At 38.2% G+C, this 27209-nt stretch overlaps 1 protein-coding gene across 3 annotated transcripts in view; it reads right to left on the bottom strand.

Annotated features, from left to right (window-relative positions):
• Nucleotides 1–27209, bottom strand: part of glt8d1 (glycosyltransferase 8 domain containing 1) — a 39364-nt gene that overhangs the window by 9242 nt on the left and 2913 nt on the right. For 2 of the 3 annotated variants that reach the window (XM_072280961.1, XM_072280962.1), the window contains exons 2-8: nucleotides 11082–11134; nucleotides 9927–10025; nucleotides 8848–9049; nucleotides 7882–7996; nucleotides 5921–6005; nucleotides 5351–5463; nucleotides 537–703 (exon numbers count right to left, since the gene is read on the bottom strand). In XM_072280961.1, the coding sequence (XP_072137062.1) occupies nucleotides 537–703; nucleotides 5351–5463; nucleotides 5921–6005; nucleotides 7882–7996; nucleotides 8848–9049; nucleotides 9927–10025; nucleotides 11082–11097 (797 nt within the window). In that variant the 5' untranslated portion in view covers nucleotides 11098–11134. The remainder of the gene's footprint in view (nucleotides 1–536; nucleotides 704–5350; nucleotides 5464–5920; nucleotides 6006–7881; nucleotides 7997–8847; nucleotides 9050–9926; nucleotides 10026–11081; nucleotides 11135–27209) is intronic. The other variant, XM_072280960.1, reaches the window with a different exon arrangement.

Raw genomic sequence — 27209 nt, 5'->3', positions numbered from 1 at the left:
CCAAGTCTTCAACAGCACCTCCAAAACCCACCATTTGCACTATCTAGATTAAGTGCAGGCTTATGGAAACACCACCACATATATACATGTCTCACATCAGACTGACTTAGACATACATTTCATTTCTTCATCCTCAACAGTTCAAAATCCTGGAACTCCCTAAGCTATAATGTACAAGCCTTCGTGATACGGACCTCAGCAATTCAAGAACTGAGTTCACAATCACCTTCAAGGTCACTTAGAGATGCATAATGGTCGACATCTCATATACGAGATGGATGAGATCTCATACATTTTATATATTTTTTTAAACACAAAGAACAGAACATTATTGAGTGAAATACAAATGCTTCAGAACTGTGAAAAATATGAAAATTATATTCTTGATATCCCTACTCTTTGCAAAATTCCTTGCTCATCTATTATTAGTGCTGCAATATATCTTTCCCTGAAAATAAGGTCAGATTACTTTAACAGCAAATAGAATTAATAGGGCAAAATGAAAATAAGAATGCACGCAACTATTATAAACTTACACTACATTGATTTCCATCCATTTTTCAAGTTGTTGTGTGATATTTTGTTGCTTCCATTCTGTGAGATTCGCGACAAAGACACCAGGATTGAAGGAGCATGTGCCTGCCTTCATACCAAGTTTTCTAATTGTTTCCTTTTTATAATCAAGGAAGCCCAAGTATGTGTTCTAGAAAAAACAAGTTAAAAATTCAGATTAGTTATTTTACTTGAACTGTAGTAATTTCAGAAAGCAAAGTAGAAGAATCACTTATTGACAGTTTGCATAACCTCTCTAACTGTGCAGCTTTTTGATGTGAAGAGGGGAGATATTCCACAGCACCAACAGTCAGTGAGTTAGAGTTCACGTTAAGGTCCTGCAAATTACCCATATAGCTAAGAACAGTATGAAGTGACAGCTTGTTGACAAACTGGAACATTATACTGGGGGGGCAGGGGCAGGTGGTCACGGAGTAGCAATTTGCCATTTAATTGTAAATGATAGCTGAACTGAACATAAAATTTCCCCCTGCCAAACTGAAAAACAAAAGTAAAACTGCAGATGTTAGAAATTTGAATACAATGGATTCTGTGACTAGTACATTTTGGCCCAATTAAATTTGTGCCCCAGTTAGCTGAAATTTCATGAAAATAGTTAAAAAGATATAAAAAAGACAACCTACTGTTTAACTGAGTAGCAAACTACATATCTAAATGAAAAACACAACAAATTAGCACACTACCAATACTACTACTGCATTATACAACTGTGTATTAGTTTGTGATAGTTATTGACAGAGGAATTCATCCAGTGTTCGATTCCATGTTCTTTTCATTAACAATAATTAAACAATCAGAGCAGACACCAAAGCTAATTTTTTTTTTCAACTAGTGTTAGGTCTTTTTGTGGTATCTTGGCAAGGGTCTGAAAATTTTTAATGTCAAAATAAAAAACAAAATTATCAAAAAATCACAACTCGAGAAAGTCTGCAGATGCTGGAAATCCAAAGTAACACACACAGAATGCTGGAGGAACTCAGAAGATCAGGAAGCATCTAAGGAAAAGAGTAAATAGTTGACACTTCCGGCGAAGACCCTGCTTTTTGAATTGGCCTCCTTTGGCTCAAATGGATAATGTAACACAAACACATGCAACTGCTGCTATTTGAAAACTGCTCACTCAAAGCACGGTGTCGTGTCTAAAGGCCACACAAGTGCACGCGACTGACGCTAGTTAGAAACTGTTAGGCAAATGTTCCGCTCCCAATTCAGTGGCATAGTGTCCCAAATAAATGGAGGGAATCTCTGCTATTTTCTTGATTAGTTTTGTTCTTTAAAGGTTGTCCTAAATAAGCGGCTGCTCCAATTAACTAACAGCCCAATTAACTGGAATCCACTGTATAACAAATTGCATTTTGTGACTGTAGAAATTCATGTAACAATTTCGGAGAATGAAACAGCCAACATTTCAGGTCAACACGAGGAATTCTGTAGATGCTGGAAATTCAAGCAACACACATCAAAGTTGCTGGTGAACGCAGCAGGTCAGGCAGCATCTCTAGGAAGAGGTACAGTCGATGTTTCAGGCCGGACCCTTCGTTAGGACTAACTGAAAGAAGAGCTAGTAAGAGATTTGAAAGTGGGAGGGGGAGGGGGAGATCCAAAATGATAGGAGAAGACAGGAGGGGGAGGGATGGAGCCAAGAGCTGGACAGGTGATTGGCAAAAGGGATATGAGAGGATCATGGGACAAGAGGGCCAGGGAGAAGGAAAAAGGGGGAGGGGAAACCTAGAGGATGGGCAAGGGGTATAGTGAGAGGGTGAGAGGGACAGAGGGCCCTCTGCCACCTCCAACGGGATCTCACCACTAAGCACATCTTTCCCTCCCCCCCCCCCGCTTTCCGCAGGGATCGCTCCCTACGCGACTCCCTTGTCCATTCGTCCCCCCCATCCCTCCCCACTGATCTCCCTCCTGGCACTTATCCTTGTAAGTGGAACAAGTGCTACACATGCCCTTACACTTCCTCCCTTACCACCATTCATGGCCCCAGACAGTCCTTCCAGGTGAGGCGACACTTCACCTGTGAGTCGGCTGGGGTGATATACTGTGTCCGCTGCTCCCGATGTGGCCTGCTATATATTGGCGAGACCCGACGCAGACTGGGAGACCGTCTTGCTGAACACCTACGCTCTGCCCGCCAGAGAAAGCAGGATCACCCAGTGGCCACACATTTTAATTCCACATCCATTCCCATTCTGACATGTCTATCCACGGCCTCCTCTACTGTAAAGATGAAGCCACACTCAGGTTGGAAGAACAACACCTTATATTCTGTCTGGGTAGCCTCCAGCCTGATGGCATGAACATTGACTTCTCTAACTTCTGCTAATGCCCCACCTCCCCCTTGTACCCCATCTGTTATTTATTTTTATACACACATTCTTTCTCTCTCTCTCCTTTTTCTCCCTCTGTCCCTCTGACTATACCCCTTGCCCATCCTCTGGGTTTCCCCACCTCCCCCTTTTTCCTTCTCCCTGGGCCTCCTGTCCCATGATCCTCTCATATCCCTTTTGCCAATCACCTGTCCAGCTCTTGGCTCTATCCCTCCCCCTCCTGTCTTCTCCTATCATTTTGGATCTCCTCCTCCCCCTCCCACTTTCAAATCTCTTACTAACTCTTCCTTCAGTTAGTCCTGACGAAGGGTCTCGGCCTGAATCGTCGACTGTACCTCTTCCTAGAGATGCTGCCTGGCCTGCTGCGTTCACCAGCAACCTTGATGTGTGTTGCTGACATTTCAGGTCAATAACTTTCAGGCTTAGTATTCTGATGAAAAGTTATTGACTTGAAATGTTGGCTTTGTTTCTCTCCATTGACACTGCCTCACTTGCTACATTTCCAGCATTTTCCACTTTCCTTTCTTCACCTAGAATTCCTGATTTTACTCAGGAGCTGGCAGTATGATTTTCCCCTTTTTAGATGCGAAATCAGTATATAACCCACAATAACCATAAAACAATTACAGCACAGAAACAGGCCATCTCGGCCCTTCCAGTCCCTGCCCAACGCTTACTTTGGAATATTCCCGGAAAACAGTGAAACTAACAGACTAAAGACTATACCCAGGATATTCTTGGTTTAAGTGTGTTCACCACTTAATAACATAAGTAGGCAAACTATTCAAACAACCTCATTTTTATGCTTGTTGTGAACCTACTCTAATATGCAAATTATGAGAATACTTATATAGGACTCCACTTGGAATACTGTGCTCAATTCTGGTCGCTTCACTACAGGAAGAACGTGGAAACCATAGAAAGGGTGCAGAGGAGATTTACAAGGATGTTGCCTGGATTGGGGAGTATGCCTTATGAGAATAAGTTGAGTGAACTCGGCCTTTTTTCCTTGCAGCGACAGAGGATGAGAGGTGACCTGATAGAGGTGTATAAGATAATGACAGGCATTGATCGTGTCGATTGTCAGAGGCTTTTTCCTAGAGCTGAAATGGCTAGCACGAGAGGGCATAGTTTTAAGGTGCTTGGAAGTAGGTACAGAGGAGATGTCAGGGGTAAGCAGAGAGTGGTGAGTGCGTGGAATGGGCTGCCGGCGGCGGTAGTGGAGACGGAAACGATAGGACCTTTTAAAAACTCCTGGATGGGTACATGGAGTTTAGAAAAATAGAGGGCTATGGGTAACCCTAGGTAGTTCTAAGGTAAGGATATGTTTGGCACAGCTTTGTGGGCTGAAGGGGCTGTATTGTGCTGTAGGTTTTCTATGTTCTATGTTCTGGAATAAGTATAGGAGGATACAATATCAACAACCTCTGCTATGAAGATAGCAAACAGTGAAGTAATTTTACAGAAGCTAGTATCTACCATCAACACGGAGAGCGGAAGACTTGGCCTAACCGTAAACAAAAAGAAAACTGAAGTAATGGTAATATCAAGGAATCCTGATATCCCAAACTGTAGGATCGTATTGGGAGATGAAATTCTGAAACAAGTTCACAACTTCAAGTACCTTGGATCATGGGTAACATCTGATGGCAAATGCGAAACAGACATAAAAGCAAGAATAGCAATGGCAAGAACAGCATTTACAGAAATGAGAAACAACCTAACGAACAAGAAAATAGCAATTGACATCTGCCTTAGAACTCTGAGCTGCTACATTCTTCCTATGTTGATGTATGGCTGCGAGTCGTGGACCTTCACAAATGCAATGGAAAAAAGAATCAATGCGGTAGAGATGTGGTCCCTCAGAAGAATGCTATGCATATCATGTACGGACAGGATAACCAACGAAGAAGTTCTACAGAGAACGAAAACAAAAATCAGAAAATAGCAATCAAAATTCTTTGGACACATCATGCGAAGCGAGACATTAGAGCATTTAGTTCCAATGGGAAAGCTGGCAGAAAAAAGAAGCAGAGGCAGACAGAGAAGAAAATGATACATGGAATAACATCCTGGTTGGAAACAAGGGAGGCAACAACTACAATTCGGAGGGTCAGGGACCGTGATGGATGGAGAGCCATGATTGCCCACGCCGAACAGCAAGGCACCTGAATGATGATGATGTTCTATGTTATATGTTCTATAAATAGCTGGAAACTAGGAAATGTATAATATGTTAGAAATAAAACCAACTGTTAAAGTAGTAGTGAACTAATTTACTGGATAACTGATATTATTTGTATCAGTTCACTTTAGCTTCATTTCTTTTCCTGAGGTTATATTCTAAACTGTGAAACAAGATTTCTAATATACTTCATTCTGTACATCGAAGTATCCTTTTGATGTTTCTCCCAAAAGTAAAATCTACAATGGGTGAAAAGTACCTGACTTCCAGCACCTCTAACCAGCACCTTGGAAGATACTGAATCACAATCTTCGGAAAATGCAGCAGCGTGACCTGGCTTCAGTTCAGTGTCATAAAGTTCACGGATATCTCCTAGTGTAACCAATATAACACAAAAAAAGTAAGTGAAACTTAAATTTATATAGGTTGCAAAGTCTCAAAGTGCATAATGTAATAAATTATGGAAAGTTTTGTTAATTATGAAAGACACGTCATTTATAAAAGCATGCAGACGGTTTAATTTACAGGTAACTACTGGCAAATAATTCTCAATAAAAGTCCACAAGACAGGAGCAGAATTAGGCTCTTCAGCCCATGGAATGGACTTCTGCTAATTAACAGCATATATTGTTGAATACTGTTCATATAGTTGTTATAACCTCAGCTGTGTAAATAATTAAATATAACAGCTGGAAATTAAAAGCCTAAACTAGAAAATAAGTACATATTATTGACCAGTTCACTAAATTATTAAAAATGCACTTCCTCTACGAAATACTTTGCATGTACATATTTAGATATTTATAACCAAAGCAACGAAAAAGATTACCTTGTACAATCACATCATCATCCAGGTAAATTGCCTTCTCTGTGCCAGAAATTAACATAGGGAGATAAAACCTTGCAAAAGTCAACTAAAATAATGAAAATTACCAATCAAAACTCCATTCATATTAACATAATAATAAAAACAACATAGTATAACGCAGTCATTTAACACATAATATTTTTCATAATCCTGTCAAATTTTGGACACAATCTTGTCTTACAATTCTTATATTTTCTGTTTATATTTAATGTATGAGTAATTTGTTGATTTGTTTATCAAACTACTGAGGTGGAAGACATGAAAAAATCTTTGAAGGCAACACTACAACTGAAAAATATGAAAAAGAATATCTATAAATTCTAGGATAAAAGTATTGTTTATAAATGCTAGACAGATATGATAAACTATTATAAACGAATGATTTAAACTGGAAAGTTTTCTCTAGATTTGGTCACTACAATGTGGGAAGGATTTAAAGAGCTTGGGAGATGTACAGGCTAGGTTTATGAGAAAGGCAGCTGCAGAGTTGATGAACTTCAGTTTTGTGGAAGGACTAGAAAAGTTGAAATTATTCATGGTGCCTAGAATATTTAATAATATGTTCAAATTGTCCATAATTACTCTACAGTAAATAAGGAAAATTATATCCAAGTGGCGCAACCGCAAATCAATACAAATGTAAAGTTCTTGGCATAAGAATCAAGGTTAAAAGAAAGGTTTGTTAAAATATAGCACACTCTTATGATTCAGACTACTGCCGGGTGACAACAAGAACATCAGTAACTGAAAAGGGGACTGGATATATATGTGTTAAGACTTGAAAAGTAAAATCTTATGAAGTGTTGAGCAAGGTAATTGAAATGATGTCAGTTAAATAAAAGAGTGAGGTGTTGGTTACAGTCACGCAACATTTATGTGAAGAGAAGCAGAGTTAATGTTTCAGGTTAAAGAACATTCATCAGTACCAAGAACCAGCATGTGTTCTATGGATTCTCAATAACTTTCAGAATCAGAATCAGAATCAGGTTTATTATCAGTCATGTGACATGAAATTTGTTAACTTAGCAGCAGCAGTTCAATGCAACACATGACCTAGCAGAGAGAGAAAAATAATAATAAATAAAACATAATAGTAAATAAACAAGTAAATCAATTACGTCGGATTGAATAGATTGTTAAAACTGTGCAAAAACAGAAATACTGTATATTAAAAAAAGTGAGGTAGTGTCCAAAGCTTCAAGTCCATTTAGGAATCGGATGGCAGACGGGAAGGAGCTGTTCCTGAATCGCTGAGTGTGTGCCTTCAGGCTTCTGTATCTCCATCCTGATGGTAACAGTGAGAAAAGGGCAGGTCCTGGGTGCTGGAGGTCTTTAATAATTGGCGCCGCATTTCTGAGACACCGCTCCCTAAAGATGTCCTGGGTACTTTGTTGGCTAGTGCCCAAGATGGAACTGACTAGATTTACAACCCTCTGTAGCTTCTTTCGGTCCTGTGCAGTAGCCCCTCCATACCAGACAGTGATGCAGCCTGTCAGAATGCTCTTCATGGTACATCTATAGAAGTTTTTGAGTGTATTTGTTGACATGCCAAATCTCTTCAAACTCCTAATAAAGTATAGCCACTGTCTTGCCTTCTTTATGCCTACATCGATATGTTGGGACCAGGTTAGATCCTCAGAGATCTTGACACCCAGGAGCTTGAAGTTGCTCACTCTCTCCACTTCTGATCCCTCTATGAGGATTGGTATGTGTTCTTTCGTCTTACCCTTCCTGAAGTCCACAATCAGCTCTTTCATCTTACTGATGTTGAGTGCCAGGTTGTTGCTGCGGCATCATTTCACTAGTTGGCAAATCTCACTCCTGTACACCCTCTCGTCACCACCTGAGATTCTACCAACAATGGTTGTATAGGACAAGTGGCCTTTTATGCTACATTTTAACACACATAAAGCACTACTCACGGGCTTTACTTCAGCTGAATCAATATCTCCTTGGACCTTGCCTTTCAAAATACGATGATTAAATTCCAGAATTTTACATTTGATGCTCGTCAGTTCCCGTTTCTGAAGCCAAGATCTTGAAGAAAGTGTAAAGAATAATTACAACTGTTCAATTCTGGACTCATATTAAAGAAAACTGACTTCTATTTATAGTTACTTATTAAACACATTTACCTTAAGTGAATACATACAAAATGCTGGTGGAACGCAGCAGGCCAGACAGCATCCATAGGAAGAAGCACAGTCGATGTTTCGGGCCGAGATCCTTCATCAGGGCTAACTGAAAGAAGAGGTAGTAAGAGATTTGAAAGTGAGAGGGGAGGGGGAGGGATGGAGCAAAGAGCTGAAAAGTTGATTGGCAAAAAGGATACAAGGCTGGAGAAGGGAGAGGATCATGTACAAAGCTGGAGAAACAACACTTTATATTCCGTCTGGGTAGCCTCCAACCTGATGGCATGAACATTGACTTCTCTAACTTCTGTTAATGCCCCTCCTCCCCTTCTTACCCCATCCCTTATTTACTTATTTATTATTTTCTCCTTTTTTTCTCTCTTTGTCCCTCTCACAATAACTCTTTGCCTGTTCTCCATCTTCCTCTGGTGCTCCTCTCCCCCATTCTTTCTCCCTAGGCCTCCCGTCCCAAGATCCTCTCCCTTCTCCAGCCTTGTATCCCTTTTGCCAATCAACTTTCCAGCTCTTGGCTCCATCCCTCCCCCTCCTGTCTTCTCCTATCATTTCAGATCTCCCCCTCCCCCTCCCACTTTCAAATCTCTTACTATCTCTTCTTTCAGTTAGTCTTGATGAAGGGTCTCGGCCCGAAACGTCGACTGTGCTTCTTCCTACGGATGCTGCCTGGGCTGCTGCGTTCACCAGCATTTTGTGTGTATTGCTTGAATTTCCAGCATCTACAGATTTCCTCATGTTTACCTTAAGTGAATGATCGTATCATTTGTAGTAACTATATAAAAGACCACATTAGATCTGGTGTTACTATATATACTGTTGATAGCTGCTATTACTCCGCCAAGTCGCTCTTCTACAGCAGGGATGAGTATTGGAATCTCTTCACCAGTCCGCTCTTCTGTAACTCTGAGAACGTCATCAGGCTTCAGTCCACCATACTTCAGTTCTACAGTGATAAACGTGAAAAATAACAGCAAGTCATTCACTGTATACAAAGGTTATGCTTCAAAAGTTTTTAATATTAGTTCATACAGAGTAAAAAATGGATCCATCTTGGGTACTAGCCTACAAAGTACCCAGGACATCTTCAAGGAGCGGTGTCTCAGAAAGGCAGCTTCCATTATTAAGGACCCTCCAGCACCCAGGGCATGCCCTTTTCTCACTGTTACCATCAGGTAGGAGATACAGAAGCCTGAAGGCACACAGTCATTAACTCAGGAACAGCTTCTCCCCCTCTGCCATCCGATTCCTAAATGGACGTTGAATCCTTGGACACTACCTCACTTTTTTAAATATACAGTATTTCTGTTTTTTGCACGTTTTAAAAATCTATTCAATATACATATATTTTAATTCATTTACTTATTTATTATTATTTTTCTCTCTTCTAAATGATGTATTGCATTGAACTGCTGCTGCTAAGTTAACAAATTTCACGTCACATGCTGGTGATAATAAACCTGATGCTGATTTCTGATTTATGAATTTTAAATTTGGTCATTCAAATGTTCAACCATTAATAACTAATATTCCTATAATAGTTAAATAAATGCAAATATATTTCCTCTTTGCTATGGTGTGTAATTAGTGCAAATATTGTTTCAAGAAAAATAAAAATCTCATTTTAATGTTGCACTTAAGCAGCATATTTATTATTCATAAATGGCACATCTACTGGGGGATATATTTCAAAACAACAAATACAACCTCTAAAAGCTACAAACGTAGAACTCCAATAATCCATTAGTGTTTGATTAATGCTGACACATACAACATGCCATGCTGTGCTTTAATGTAGAGCATCAGTAAATGTTATTACTTACCTGATTTTCCCTTGCTCAATAGATCATGCACATTAATTAGATTATGGCGTACAACTATCAAAAACACTACTGCAACAAGTAGGATCATCAAGATATGAACTGTAAAAGAACAAAAATATGTATCAATTTCACTCAGTTTATTTTTCTCCTCACACCAACGTCCTCTGATGCTTGTGCAGAGGTAGGGTTCAGTAGGCACCAAGTCTTTTCCTCTGGCTGACGCAATACATTAAATACTACCAAGCTTTTAAACCATAGTCAAACTTGATTAGAATCTCTCAGGCATTTTTATATGTGAACATGCCAGCATGATTGACAGGTAAATGAATAACACTAGCAAATTTATCAAATTATATTCCGCCAACGCCAGGTCACAATGAACCAAGTTAATGACCAATGTTTTTACCAGGTAGTAAACATAAGAGCACTAAACTTTCTTTTTACGTGTTTCTGATGAAAGGTAATTGACTTGAAGCATTAATTCTGATCCTCTCTCCATAGATTTCAAAATTTTCTATGGGATGAATAATGCTAGCGAGATTCATGCAGCCAATCTAGAGCTTATTTTCATGGGTACCATGTGGAATCCACTGATAGAACCCAGTTTTGCTGGGATATTTTAGCAGTACATTGGCGAACCTGCTTCCTTACACCTACTATAGTCAGACAGGCATGGGATTGGATATCCTCTTCATTTCTATGGAGATTCTTGGTCTAAACAACCTGGAAGTCAGGTGTTTGGTTTTAATTACTCCTATTTTAATGGTACCCCTAATATTTTATGGGTATAAATCTGCTCTTTTAAATTTTTAAAAATTTTTTTAGTTGTGCTTCTTGTGATAGTCTCTTTTGGTTCTGTTAGATATTATAATATAGAAGAGCCCCAGCTTCTGACAGGAGCACAAGCCCCCGCAGGCTTGCTGCCTGACATCCTACTGTGGATGTAGAGGGGCAAGCATCCACACCAAGCTCAGGCAAGTGCAGATAGGCAGAACCAGCAGAGCCAAGTTCAGCACTACCCAGAGCTGAGTGTTCTGGTACAAATACACCATACGTACACTTCTCTACATACTTACTTATAATACAGCATTCAGTAGGCATAAGGAAAAAGTTAATTCATAGATTTAGATATTTATAGTATCAACTCTTGCATACCTTTTCTGAATGACATTTTAATACTTTATGATTACAGTCCCATGGCTTCACATCTAGAGAAGGACCAAACAAATTCTTATTATTCAGCAAGTATGAGCACCTAGTCCACACTTTCATTTGGAAACAACACAGCTACTGATCACATCACATTTTCATTCGAAAAACATATTGATAAGCCTTTTGCAAAAACAGAGATGCTACTGTTCTGAAGTGATGTGAGATTCTTAGGAATTTCTGATGGTGCAGTCTTTTTAATGTACTCCAAATGTGTGAGGATACATCATGTAAGATAGTAAGAAACAAAAACAGAATTCAATTATTCAGATCCTCTGACTGAATCACACCATATCTCTCTATTGTCCTAATATCCATAACTCTATTGATTTTTATGTTGAATAAACTCAGTGCCTTAGCTTCTATTGCCCTTTTCAGTAGAGAATTACAAAGACTCAAATACAATAAGAAACCTCTTCTCAAGTCCCTTATTTTGAGACTGCGCACCAAGTTCTAAATAAACCAGAAAGAAAAAAATCAAAACTGTACCTTATCATCAAGACTTTTAAGAACTTTGAATGAATGACACCAACTTTCAGTTTCCAAAACTCAACAAACATATAGACCCATTCTGCTTAATTTCTCATAGGAAAAACCTGATCAACATTCATCCTAGCCCCACTAATTATAGACTATCAGAAAACAGTAGCAGCTTAAATGGCTACTTATGTCAGAAGTAGGTGGCTATGGCAGGTGTACAACCTCTAGAGAATAAGGCTGGTGAATTAATAACAGGTGAAATAGGCAGATATGTCGAGTCAATTTCTCACATTAGTCTTCACTGTGGAGGATACTGCAAATATCCCCGAACTAACACATTCTAATTTCAAATAATGGAAAGAAATTTGTGGAAAAACCCAATCACAGGGATAAAGTATTAGAAAAACACAGCAGTTCAAAGGCAGACCAATCGGGGCAATTGCATGGCCTGCACCCATGAGTTTTAAAGGAGGTCTCCATCTGGCAGGGTATGGAGTAAGACGTTTTCTGTCACAGCCCCGTCTTTCACAACTTACTTTCCACTGCTAGATCCGTTTAAAGCTTGAAGATTCATTATATTTTCTGAAGGATTTACGATTTAATTACAATGGCTGGAACCTAAATAAGGAGTGGCAAAACTCTTCCTGAACCTCAACAAACAGAGAAACCAGAGGAAGTTTCTACTTCAGAAAGAATGCTCTCTTTAATAGAAGCTATTAATGTGAAGATTGGTACGGTGGATACCAAAATGGATAAACTGACGAAAGCTAATGAATTGCTTGAAAAAACCATCCTCGCTGTGCAGGAATCTTTGAAGAATTTGGAAGATCGATATCAGACGCTTAAGCAGAACACTCATAGAATTGAAAGAGAATTTGAATTAATGAATCAAACTATTAAAGAAAAGGATTTGAAGATGTCTTTTATGGAAAAGAAAATTAATGAGACTACTTCGGAATTATCACGAATTAAAAAGAAAACGATTGATTTGGAAAGCAGAATTCGCAGGATGAATCTACGTATACTGGGTTTGCCTGAAAATACAGAAACCGGTGAGCCATTAAAGTTTTTACGAACATGTTATATTCACTTTTTAGTGACATTCTCGAAGTCTGTCCGATATTGGACAGAGCCCACCAAGTTCGGCGTCCTAAACCATCAGCCAAAACTAAACCACGTCCTGTAATTCTCTGTTTGCATTATTTTACAACCAAAGAAGCTATTCTTCGGAATGCAAGGAAAAGGGATAAGCTAATTTATAACGAGGTTAAGATTCATATAGTTGAAGATTTTACCCCAGAGATTTATGCTGGAAGAATTAAATATCGGGAGGTGATGGCAGAATTTTAAAAAATTAACTGTCACCCGTCGCTGCGTTATCCGGCTCGTCTGATGATTACTTCACCCAATGCTCGTCTAAAATGGATTGACTCTCCAGAAGATGGTTGGAAATTTATAAAAGAGTTTAAGTCCACTTCGTAAGCAATTTGAAAAGTTGATCCTTAGCTGGGAGTGGTTTGTAACGCTGTTGATGAAAGTCTGCTCTTCGCTTTATCAATGCCCAAACACAGACTTGGCTAACTCAATTAGATCTGTTGTTGTTTGCTTTAACAGTTAATGTAGCTTTGAATTTAACACATTTATTATTATCTTATTTTTTCTTTGATTTGTAAGTCTTTCTTTCTTTTTCAATCTTTTTATTGTTTCAAAATTAAACATAATGATAATAGAGATACAAAGAGATGGGGATTACAATAATAACAGTTAACATGTACAAGCACAGATTCCAAGTAACAAATATAGTTTAGCCTCCTAATCTCATAGTAACTGACCGTGACAAAGGTGTTTTTTAAAGAGAGAAAAAGAAAACTCCCTAAGCTAAACAAAAAACTGTAAAAAAACAAACAAAGCTTGGGCTGTCATATTACATCGGCTAAAATTATTATTTGTCGTTAACTCCGCTCCTCTATACATGAACAAAAAAATTACTACAAAGGATTCAGAAAGGGTCAACTTACATCATATGAAAATGTTGAATAAATGGACTCCAAATTTCTTCAAATTTAACCAAAGGATCCATGGTACCACTCCTAATTTTTTCCAAGTTCAGGCATGCTATCATTTGGGAAAGCCATTGAAATGTAGTGGGGGAATTAGAATCTTTCCATTTAAATAAAATGGATCTTCTGGCTATTAATGTAACAAATGCAATTAGATGACCAGCTGACGAGGATAAACGACTAGAGTCCATCACTGGTAGTCCAAAAATTGCAGTAATAGGATGCGGCTGTAAATCAATACGCAAAACTACTCAAACAATATCAAAAGTGTCTTTCCAATATTTTTCTAGAAGAGGACAAGACCAGAACATATGTGTCAAGGAAGCTACCTCAGAATTACATCTATTACAAACAGGATTTATATGGCAGTAAAAGCGAGCTAATTTATCCTTGGACACATGAGCCCTATGAACCACCTTAAATTGTATCAAGGCGTGTCTGTCACACACTGAGGAAGTATTGACTAATTGAAGAATTTTTTCACATTTCTCTGTAGATAAAGATACTTGAGGTTCTCTTTCCCACTCATACTTAATTTTATCAGATGTACCTAGACGTATTTTCATAATCAGATAATAAATAATTGCTATTAAACTCTTCTGATAAGGGTTTAAACCTAAAATTTTTTCTGTAACTTCTATCTGATGCGATATCGGAAAGGTAGATAGTGTTCAAAAAGTTTCTAATCTGTAAATATCTGAAAAAATATGATCTAGGCAATTTATCAGACAACTGTTCAAAGGATATAACACATATTCATCCATGAATAAATCACAAAAACATATTATTCCTTTTGTTTTCCATAGAAGAAAAGCTTGATCAATTCTAGATGGTTGAAAGATAAAATTCGATATAACAGAACTTGAGAGGATAAATTTGTTCAATCCAAAGAATTTATGAAATTGAAACCATATTCATATTGTATGTTTAATTATTGGATTTATCATTTGTTTATTTAATTTAGTAAGTGCAAAGGGAAGCACAGCTCCTAGAATAGAAGCCAATGAAAACCCGTGTACAGACTCCCGCTCGAGGTTCATCCATCGTGGACACTGAGTTTCATCCAACTCTTGTGTCCAAAACATTAAATATCGAATGTTAATTGCCCAGTGGTAAAATCTAAGATTCGGCAAAGCCAACCCACCTTTTTTTGATTTCTGTAAATATTTCTTACTTAACCTGGGATTTCTATTCTACCATATATATGAAGAAATTTAGACTCAATAATATCAAAAGAAATTTAGGGATAAAAATTGATACCGCCTGAAATAAATACAAAAATTTAGGTAAAATAATCATCTTAATAGTATTAATTCGACCAATCAAAGATAAGGACAATGGGAACCATTTAGTAAACAGTTGTTTAACATGATCAATTAAGGATAAAAAAATTAACTTTAAATAGATCCTTGTGCTTCTTAATAATTTTGACATCCAAATAAGTAAAATAATAAGTAACTAATCTAAATGGTGCTTGTCCATAAATTGGAATTTGCATATTTAATGGAAAAAGCTCACTCTTATTAAGATTCAATTTATAACCAGAAAAACTACTAAACTGAGCAAATTGTGTTATTACTGCAGGGATGGATTCCTCTGGGTTAGAGATATATAGTAACAGGTCATCTGCATATAGTGATACTTTATGTGTCCCATTCCCACGAGTAATGCCAAATATATTAGGTGAATCACGAATAGCAATTGCCAAGGGCTCCAGGGCAATATCAAATAGTAAAGGGCTTAAAGGACAGCCCTGTCTAGTACCTTGAAAAAGCCTAAAAAACAGGGATCTCTGATTATTGGTAAATACAGCAGCCAGAGGTGTATGATACATCAATTGAATCCAGGATATAAATTTTAAGCTGAAATTAAATTTCTCAAGTATATCAAATAAATATTCCCATTCAAATCTGTCAAATGCCTTCTCGGCATCAAGCGAAATAACACACTCTGGAGTTTTAACTGAAATAGTGTATACAATGTTCATTAGCCTCCTAACATTAAGATGTGATTAACGGTTTTTAATAAATCCAGTCTGACCTTCAGAGACAATGTGTGGTAGTACCTTCTCTATTCTAATTGCTAATATTTTGGAAAAGATTTTCAAGATTCAAGATTCAAAAAACTTTGTTGTCATTCTAACCATACATCAGCTCTGCAGGGCAGAATGAGACAGCGTTTCTCAGGGGCAGTGCAATCATAACATACAGACGCAACACTAAATAATAAACATAACAATAAATAGTAAAACACAACAGCCACATGTCAGTTAAAATCAAGTTATAAGTGTCCAGTGCAAGTTAAAAGTGTCCAAAGCAGAGTCAGGTGGAGCAGCTATTTAGCAGTCTGACTGCCTGTGGGAGGAAACTGTTTAGTAGCCTTGTGGTTTTAGTTTTGATGCTCCTGTAACGTTTGCCTGATGGCAGAAGAACAAACAGTTCATGGAGAGGGTGTGAGGGGTCTTTAATGATGTACCGTGTCTTCTGGAGGCATCGACTCTGAAAGAGGTCTTGGACAGAAGGTAGGGAGACCCCAATAACCTTCTCTGCTCCCCTAACCACCCTCTGCAAGGCTTTTTTGTCGACAGCACTGCAGCTGGAGTACCAGGTTGTGATGCAAAAGGTCAGCACACTCTCAACCACACCTCTGTAGAATGTAGTTAAGATGTTAGTGGGGAGTGATGCTTGTTTAATCCACATTTCATCTTTTTTAGGAATTAATGAGATAGATGCTTCATAAAAGGATTGTGGTAATTTACCTACAAATAAGGCATCTTTAAAAATTCTACATAACCAGGGAGAAAGTACATTTGAAAAAGATTTATAAAATTCAACTGTATACCCATCTGGGCCAGGTGCTTTACCAGAATTCAACGAAAAAATTGCTTTCCTTATTTCCTCTTCAGTAATGAGTGCGTCTAATGCTAAACGTTCATCAGCTGGTAATTTCGGAATGTTTAGTTTCCTTAAAAATTCATGCATTATGGTAGGACCATCAGGAAATTCTGATTGATATAAATTGGTATAAAATTATAAATCTTTAATATTAGTTGTAGTATATTAGTTGATTGGATTTATCCTTTTTTTGAATACATGGCTGCGTATATCAAATGGATTTCGTTGGCTGTCGTTAATTCGGTCTTAACTACTGTTAGACATAATGTGAAAATACTTGGAATCTGTTTACTTCTTTATGTATTCTTTGTTAGGTCTTTTTAGTGGCGGTAACCTTTTTGAAAAATGGATCTGCCAGCTGGAGACAGGGGTTAAAGGTTATTAGATTAGCATGCCGTTCGCCTATCGGATGGTTTCTGGGTTTTTGGGGGAGGTGGGTGGGTCTATTAGGTCAGTTTTTTTTCGACTGGGCAGTACTGAGGAGTTTTTCTTTGTCAATCATTTTGCTTTTCTTTCTGATCAAGTCATGTTTCGCCCTTTCTTCCGATTTAGGCTGCACCTGCGCATTAGATTACTTTATAAAATTTTTAAATTAAACTTTAAATATGGATCTTAATAAAATTAATATAATATTTTGGAATTTAAACGGTATGAACCAACCTATTAAGCGCAGAAAGATTTTTAAGAAGTTAAAAACACTTCATGCAGATATTATTTTTGTGCAGGAGACTCGTGTCCGTAGGCAGGATGAATATCGCTTTTTTAAATTTTGGAAGGGACACTTATTTCATTCTTTATCAGTAAATAAAATAAGAGGGGTATCTATTTTTATTAATTCTAAAATCCCCTTTGTTCATTTTAATACAGTTACTGATTTAATTGGAAGTTATTTAATTGTCACTGGTCTGTTATGTGGTCAAAAGGTGGCTTTGGTGTGTGTATATGCACCTAATATAGATAGCCCTGAATTTTTTAAGAAGCTATTTTCTGTACTGCCGAATTGAAATGAATATAAGTTGATCATGGGCGGTGACTTTAACTGCTCTCTCAATCCGTCGATTGACAGATCGTCCACCAATCCGTTGCTTCCTAATAAAGCTGCAACTTGTATTAATTCTTTTTTATTAGAATATGGTCTGGTCAACATTTGGAGACTTAAATATCCTAAAGAAAAAGATTTTTCTTTTTTTTCACATGTATACCATAAATATTCAAGAATTGATTATTTTTTGTTGGATACACGATTGGCGCCCTCTGTTGAGTGTGCAGATGATGTGATTGCGTTGTCAGATCATGCACCTATGAAACTAACTTTGAAGCTGTCTGATAATATTCACATACCTCAGTGGAGATTTAATATTTCATTGTTACAAGATTCAACTTGTGTAAATTTTATTAAAGAGCAAATTTCCCTATTTTTTGAATTAAATACAACTGAGGGAATGTCAAATTTGGTTATTTGGGATGCGATGAAATCTTTTTAAGAGGACAGATAATTTCATATTCAGTAGGTTCAAGGAGGAAAACTAAGGCAGAACTTTTACTGATTACTAATAGGATTAAAGAAATAGATAAAGTTTATTCAGTATGCCTAGTGAAGATCCCTTTAAGGAAAGGGTGGAACTCCAAACACAGCATGATTTGCTTTTGTCTTTTCCCATTGAACAGCAACTTCTTAAATCCAAATGCCAATTTTATATACATGGAGACATCAGGCAAATTATTAGCTGGTTAGTTAAAAGCAAATATGGCTAGAAGACAGATCCTGAAAATACGAAGACCTGATAGAACTGCAATGGTAGATCCTTATGAAATTAATAAGATATTTATGGATTGCTACTCTAATCTTTATGAGTCTGAATTTTCAGATATTACCTTTATGAATAGTTTTTTGTAAAAACTGAATATACCTAAAATCTCTATTCAATATATGAATACATTAGATGCACCTATTAAACAAGAGGAAATAGCAAGGGCTATATCCTCTCTCCAATCAGCTAAGGCTCCAGGACCAGATGGATATACAGTGGAATTTTATAAGACTTCTACTGATATACTTATACCTCATTTATGTCAAGTTTTCACTGATCCTATATCCTCTGAGACTCTCCCAAAAACTTTCTATGAAGCTTTAATCTCTTTAATTCCTAAAAAAAGATAAAGATTTATCTGAATGCGTCTCTTATATACCAATTTCGCTATTGAATGTGGATTTTAAAATTCTCTCTAAGATTTTGGCTAATAGACTTGAGAATATTTTACCTAAGGTTATTTCCAATGACCAAACTGGATTTATTAAAAATAGATATTCACATTTTAACATGCGAAGATGATTAAATATTATTCACTCTTCTCCATCTGAAGAATCTGAATGTGTTGTTTCTCTTAATGCAGAGAAAGCTTTTGATAGGGTGGAGTGGTCTTACTTATTTGAGGGTTTGGAAAGATTTAATCTTGGCCCGGGATTTATTTCCTTGATTAGATTGATCTATCATGCTCCGATAGCTGCTGTTATAACTAATGATCAAAAATCTCCCTATTTTAGATTACATAGGGGTACTCGACAGGGATGTCCTCTTAGTCCTTTATTATTTAACTTGGCTTTAGAACCCCTTGCTATTGCTCTTAGAGATTCTGAGACTGTTCAGGGTATTAAGAGAGGGGACAAAGTACACAAGGTTTCGTTATATGCAGATAACCTGTTTATATTTCAGATCCTAGTACATCTATTCCTTCTAAGTTATCTATATTTTCTGAATCCAGTAGTTTTTCTGGGTATAAATTAAATTTACATAAAAGTGAGTTATTTCCTATTAATAATTACTCGGATCCAAATCAAGTACCTTTTAGTATTGCTAAAAATTACTTTACCTATCTCAGTATTAAAATTACTAAAAATTTTAAGGATCTTTATACATATAATTTTTTTCCATTAATTGGTTACACCAAACAAATGCTTTCTAAATGGTTGCCTATGACATTATCATTATTAGGTCAAATTAATGCTATTAAAATGATAGTTTTACCGAAATTTTTATATATATTTCAGGCAGTTCCTTCCTTTGCTCCTAAAAAGTTCTTTGACAGAATAGATTCTATAATCTTATCTTATATTTGGAACAATAAAAATCCTAGATTGAGTAAACCCTTATTGCAGAAATTAAAAAAGGATGGTGGTATGGCTTTGCCTAACTTTAGAATGTACTATTGGGCAATTAATATTCGATATATTACCTTTTGGATTCACTATTCAGATATACATGAATGTCCTTCATGGTTGGATTTGGAGGTAAACTCGGTGAAGGGGTTCTCTTTTGGCCCTTTTACTGGGAGCTCCTCTTCCCTTTTTGTTTTCTAAGATTAGTAGACAAGATTTTAACCCCATTATTAAACATTCATTAAGAATTTGATTTCAGTTTCGTAGATTTTTGAGTTAAATAATTTTATTCTTTCTAGTAACATCCATCTCAATTATTTTTTTAAACCATCAATTTTGGATAAAGTCTTTTTAATTTGGGAAACCAAGGGAATAATAACTTTTTCAGATTTGTTTTTAGGGGACTGTTTAATGTCTTTTACTCAGTTAGTGGATAAATATGATTTATCTAATGTACACTTTTTTAGATATTTACAAATTAGGAATTTTTTACGCGGTTTGTTGCCAAATTAACCTTCTGCTTATCCACCAAAGATGACAGACGCTCTCTTTCAGTTTACTCCATTTCAAAAAGGGTTGATAGCTATAATCTATAAACAGTTATTGAACTCACGAATGAAATCTAATGATAAAATTAAACACACTTGGGAATTGGAATTTAGGATAGGATTATGAAGACACGTAGTCCTCTTTTATTGTCATTTAGTAATGCATGCATTACTAAATGACAATAAAAGAGGACTACGTGTCAAAAGTCATTTTCAGATAATCAATAGAGTAAAATTTTTCATTTGGTTAACAACTCATCTATGTGTGCCCGTCATTCCTTGCTACAGTTCAAGGTAGTGCATCGGACCCATATGTCAAAGGATAAACTAGCACGTATTTTCTCCAATATCAATCCCATTTGTGACAGATGTAATACTGAGCTGGCCACTTTAACTCATATGTATTGGTCTTGTATAAAGCTAGATAACTTTTGGAGAAATGTTTCTAAAATGCTATTAAAAGTTTTGGATCTGGATCTACAATCTAATTTGCTTATGGCAATTTTTGGGATTATCCCATCGGAAGGAGGAAATATTCCTGTTTCCGCTCAACGTATGATAGCCTTTTCAACCTTATTGGCTAGGAGAGTCATTTTATTGAAGTGGAAGGATTCTAATCCATCTACAGTCTTTTATGGGCTTTCCTCCAATAATTCCTGTTTAAATTTAGAGAAAATAAGAAGTCCGACATTTGATACATCCTTTAAATTTGAGCAAATCTGGTGACCTTTTATCCAATATTTTCATTTAATTCGATTTATTACTCTTTCAATCTTTTTTTTTGAAGTTTTAGATTTGATCAGAATGACTTTCTTTTTTTTTGGTCTTATCCTCAAAATGTCCCTTTTTTTGTTTTTTTTATATAGGGCAGTGTTTTTTTTTCCTCTTCATTCAAAACTCAATGTTTTTTCTTTTCTCTTCATAAACTGATAACAGAAGAATTGCTATTTTAATTTTTTTATTATATATTTTATACTAGTTTAACAATATCTATGATTTTGACAATGTCTACCTTAATCTCGGTTTGTATTGTTATTGATATATATATTTGAGATAATTCTCCTCTTGATTGTATTTATGCTCCTTTTAAATCAATAAAAAGATTAATAAAGAAAGAAAAGAGTTTTAAAGGAAGTGGCTACAAAGAGAGTGAAACTTTTCAAAACTCTCCAAGTTCCAGAAGAGCACCAGAAGATTGTAAAACAACTCATGTAACTGCTTTGTTCATAAAACAGAGCAAGATGGATAGTGGGGAAGCTAAAGATCAAATAACTTAACATTTATTTTTGGCACTACAATAAGGAATCAAGAAGTAATAGCTAATCATTTAGGAAAAATTAATATAATCATAGAACAGTACAGTACACTATAGGCCCTTCAGCTACTGATGTAATGCCGACCTTTAACTTACTCCAAGATCAATTTAACACTTTCCTCCCATAGCCCTCCATTTTTCTTTCATCATGTGTCTATCAAGTCTCTTAATGTATCTACTGCCCTCAGCAGTGCCTTCTATACACTTACCACTCTGTGTAAAATAAACCCTTTTCTTCCTCTAATCACCCTAGAAATAGGTCTTTTTGCATTAGCCATTGTGTCTTGGGAAAAGGCACTGACTGCTCACTCTACTTGTGCCTCTTATCACCTTATATTCCTCTAACAAGTCTCCTCTGATCCTCCTTCACTCCAAGGAGAAAAGCCCTTGCTTGTTCAATCTTTCCTCATAAGACATATTATCTAATTCTGACAGATCCTGGTATATTTAAAGCTTCCACATCCTTCTTATAATGAGGCAACCAGAACTGAATAGAATACTCCAAAGTCTGGTCCAACCAGAGTTTTTTTTTTACAGCTGCAATATAACCTTGTGACTCTTGAACTCAGTCCCATGACAAACAAAGGCCAAAACACAAAATACTCTGCAGATGCTGGGGTCAAAGCCACACTCACAACACGCTGGAGGAACTCAGCAGGTCGGGCAGCATCCATGGAAACAATCAGTCAATGCTTCGGGCTGGAACCCTTCATCAGGACTGAAGAGGGAAGGGGCAGAGGCCCTATAAAGAAGGCCAGAGGAGGGTGGGAAGGAGAAGGCTGGAAGGTTCCAGGTGAAAAACCAGTAAGGGGAAAGATAAAGGGGTGGGAGGAGGGAGGCAGGAAAGGTGAAGAAGGAATAGGGGAAAACACAATGGGTAGTAGAAGGAGGCGGAACCATGAGGGAGGTGATAGGCAGCTGGGGGAGGGGGCAGAGTGAAATAGGGATAGAGGAAGGTAGGGGGAGGGAATTACCAGAAGTTGCAGAATTCTATGTTCACACCAATTTGCAGGAAGCAGCACCAATGTAGTCGTCAATGTACCGAAGGAAAAGTTGGGGAGCAGTACCAGAATAGGTTTGGAGCACAGACTGTTCCACATAACCAAATAGGCCAACACACCATCTGTTTGCACAGCAGCTTTTAGGGAGCCATGGACTTGGACCCCAAGACCCCTCTGTACCTCCACATTGATTAAAATCCTGCCATTAACTTTGTACTCGGCCATTAAGTTTGACCTTCCAAAATGCAGCACTTCACTCTTTTATGAATTGAACTCAATTCTGAAAGGTAAATCATGTCTGATAGGTATGCAGGAATCTTTGAGGACAAGGACAGTTGAAAGAGGGGTATCTGTTGATGGTGTACCTAGAATTCCAAAACGGGCAATTGACAAGGAGTCGCACAAGAAGCTTTAAAGGCAGGTTTGAAATGTCTTCATTTAGACCATAAGACAAAGGAGCAGAAGTCGGCCATTCAGCCATATCATGAGCTGATCCATTCTCCCATTTCGTCCCACTCCCCCACCCTCTCACCATAACCTTTGATGCCCTGGATACTCAGATACCTATCAATCTCTGCCTTAAATACACCCAATGACTTGGCCTCCACTGCTGCCTGTGGCAACAAATTCCATAGATTCACCACCCTCTGACTAAAAAAATTTCTTTGCATTTCTGTTCTGAATGGGCACCCTTCAATCCTTAAGTCATGCCCTCTCGTACTAGACTCCCCCATCATGGGAAACAACTTTGTCACATCCAGTCTGTCCATGCCTTTCAACATTCGAAATGTTTCTATGAGGTCTCCCTCATTCTTCTAAACTCCAAGGAATACAGTCCAAGAGCGGACAAACGTTCCTCATATGTTAACCCCCTCATTCCCGGAATCATTCTAGTGAATCTTCTCTGTACCCTCTCCAACGTCAGCACATCCTTTCTTAAATAAGGAGACTAAATCTGCCCACAGCACTCCAAGTGAGGTCTCACCAGCGCCTTACAGAGTCTCAACATCACATCCTTGCTCTTATATTCTATTCCTCTAGAAATGAATGCCAACATTGCATTCGCCTTCTTCACCACCGACTCAACCCAGAGGTTAACCTTAAGGGTTTCCTGTACGAGGACTCCCAAGTCCCGTTGCATCTCAGAACTTTGAATTCTTTCCCCATTTAAATAATAGTCTGCCCATCTATTTCTTCTGCCAAAGTGCATAACCATACACTTTCCAACATGGTATTTCATTTGCCACTTCTTTGCCCATTCTTCCAATCTATCCAAGTCTCTCTGCAGACTCTCTGTTTCCTCAGCACTACCAGCCCCTCCACCTATCTTCATATCGTCAGCAAACTTAGCCACAAAGCCATCTATTCCATAATACAAATCGTTGATGTACGATGTAAAAAGAAGCTGCCCCAACACGGACCCCTGTGAAACACCAATGGTAACCGGCAGCCAACCAGAATAGAATCCCTTTATTCCTACTCTGTTTCCTGCCAATCAGCCAACGCTCTATCCACGTATCTAACTTTCCCGTAATTCCACGGGCTCTTATCTTGTTAAGTAGCCTCATGTGTGGCACCTTGTCAAAGGCCTTCTGAAAATCCAAATATACAACATCCACTGCATCTCCCTTGTCTAGCCTACTTATAATTTCCTCAAAAAATTGTAATAGGTTTGTCAGGCAGGATTTTCCTTTAAGGAACCCATGCTGAGTTCTGCCTATCTGGAGTGCCTCCAGGTACTCTGTAACCTCATTCTTGACAATCGACTCCAACAACTTCCCAACCACTGATGTCAAGCTAACAGGTCTATAATTTCCTTTTTGCTTCCTTGCCCCCTCCTTAAATAGCGGAGTGACATTTGCAATCTTCCAGTCCTCCGGAACCATGCCAGAATCTATCGACTTTTGAAAGATCATCGCTAATGCCTCCGCAATCTCCACAGCTACTTCCTTCAGAACACGAGGGTGCATTCTATCTGGTCCGGGAGATTTATCTACCTTTAGACTATTCAGCTTCCTGAGTACTTTCTCTGTCGTAATTGTGACTGTGCACACTTCTCTTCCCTGCCACCCTTGAGTGTCCAGTATACTGCTGATGTCTTCCTCAGTGAAGACTGATGCAAAATACTCATTCAGTTCCTCCGCCATCTCCTTATCTCCCATTACAATTTCTCCAGCATCATTTTCTATCAGTCCTATATCTACTCTCACCTCTCTTTTACTCTTTATATACTTGAAAAAGCTTTTAGTATCCTCTTTGATATTATTTGCTAGCTTCCTTTCATAGTTAATCTTTTCCTTCTTAATGACCTTCTTAGTTTCCTTTTGTAAGGTTTTAAAAACTTCCCAATCCTCTGTCTTCCCACTATTTTTTGCTTCCTTGTATGCCCTCTCCTTTGCTTTAACTTTGGCTTTGACTTCTCTTGTCAACCACGGTTGCATCCGTTTTCCATTCGAAAATTTCTTCTTTTTTGGAATATACCTGTCTTGCACCTTCCTCACTTCTTGCATAAACTCCAGCCACTGCTGCTCTGCCGTCTTTCCCACCAGTGTCCCTTTCCAGTCAACTTTGGTCAGTTCCTCTCTCATGCCACTGTAATTTCCTTTACTCCACTGAAATACCAACACATCAGATTTCGGCTTCTCTTTTTCAAATTTCACAGTGAACTCAATCATGTTATGATCACTGCCTCCTAAGGGTTCCTTCACCTCAATCTCTCTAATCACCTCCGGTTCATTACACAATACCCAATCCAGTACAGCCAATCCCCTAGTGGGCTCAACAACAAGCTGTTCTAAAAAGCCATCTCGCAGACATTCTACAAATTCTCCCTCGAGATCCAGTGCCGACCTCATTTTCCCAATCCACTCGCATGTTAAAATCTCCCACAATTATCATAACACTGCCCTTCTGACAAGCCTTTTCTATTTCAAACATAGAAACATAGAAAATAGGTGGAGTAGGCCATTCGGCCCATCGAGCCTGCACTGCCATTTATTATGATCATGGCTGATCATCCAATTCAGAACCCCGCCCCAGCCTTCCCTGCATACCCCCTAACCCCCGTAGCCACAAGGGCCATATCTAACTCCCTCTTAAATATAGCCAATGAACTGGCCTCAACTGTTTCCTGTGGCAGAGAATTCCACAGATTCACCATTCTCTGTGTGAAGAAGTTTTTCCTCATCTTGGTCCTAAAAGGCTTCCCCTCTATCCTCAAACTGTGGCCCCTCGTTCTGGACTTCCCCAACATCGGGAACAATCTTCCTGCATCTAGCCTGTCCAATCCCTTTAGGATCTTATACGTTTCAATCAGATCCCCCCTCAATCTTCTAAATTCCAACGAGTACAAGCCCAGTTCATCCAGTCTTTCTTCATATGAAAGTCCTGCCATCCCAGGAATCAATCTGGTGAACCTTCTTTGTACTCCCTCTATGGCAAGGATGTCTTTCCTCAGATTAGGGGACCAAAACTGCACACAATACTCCAGGTGTGGTCTCACCAAGGCCTTGTACAACTGCAGTAGTACCTCCCTGCTCCTGTACTCGAATCCTCTCGCTATAAATGCCAGTATACCATTCGCCTTTTTCACCGCCTGCTGTACCTGCATGCCCACTTTCAATGACTGGTGTATAATGACACCCAGGTCTCGTTGCACCTCCCCTTTTCCTAATCGGCCACCATTCAGATAATAATCTGTTTTCCCATTTTTGCCACCAAAGTGGACAACTTCACATTTATCCACATTAAATTGCATCTGCCATGAATTTGCCCACTCACCCAATCTATCCAAGTCACCCTGCATCCTCTTAGCATCCTCCTCACAGCTAACACTGCCACCCAGCTTCGTGTCATCCACAAACTTGGAGATGCTGCATTTAATTCCCTCATCCAAGTCATTAATATATATTGTAAACAACTGGGGTCCCAGCACTGAGCCTTGCGGTACCCTACTAGTCACCGTTCTGCCATTCTGAAAAGGTCCCGTTTATTCCCACTCTTTGCTTCCTGTCTGCTAACCAATTCTCCACCCACACCAATACCTTACCCCCAATACCGTGTGCTTTAAGTTTGCACACTAATCTCCTGTGTGGGACCTTGTCAAAAGCCTTTTGAAAATCCAAATATACCACATCCACAGGTTCTCCCCTATCCACTCTACTAGTTACATCCTCAAAAAATTCTATGAGATTCGTCAGACATGATTTTCCTTTCACAAATCCATGCTGACTTTGTCCGATGATTTCACCGCTCTCCAAATGTGCTGTTATCACATCCTTGATAACTGACTCCAGCAGTTTCCCCACCACCGACGTTAGGCTAACTGGTCTATAATTCCCCGGTTTCTCTCTCCCTCCTTTTTTAAAAAGTGGAGTTACATTAGCCACCCTCCAATCCTCAGGAACTAGTCCAGAATCTAACGAGTTTTGAAAAATTATCACTAATGCATCCACTATTCTTGGGCTACTTCCTTAAGCACCCTGGGATGCAGACCATCTGGCCCTGGGGATTTATCTGCCTTCAATCCCTTCAATTTACCTAACACCACTTCCCTACTAACATGTATTTCGCTCAGTTCCTCTATCTCACTGGACCCTCTGTCCCCTACTATTTCTGGA

The sequence above is a fragment of the Mobula birostris genome, chromosome 16, assembly GCF_030028105.1.
Source record: "Mobula birostris isolate sMobBir1 chromosome 16, sMobBir1.hap1, whole genome shotgun sequence".
Classification (NCBI taxonomy): Eukaryota; Metazoa; Chordata; class Chondrichthyes; order Myliobatiformes; family Myliobatidae; genus Mobula; species Mobula birostris.
The sequence above is the reverse complement of the archived record's forward strand: the minus strand, read 5'-3'. Positions and strand labels throughout refer to the sequence as shown.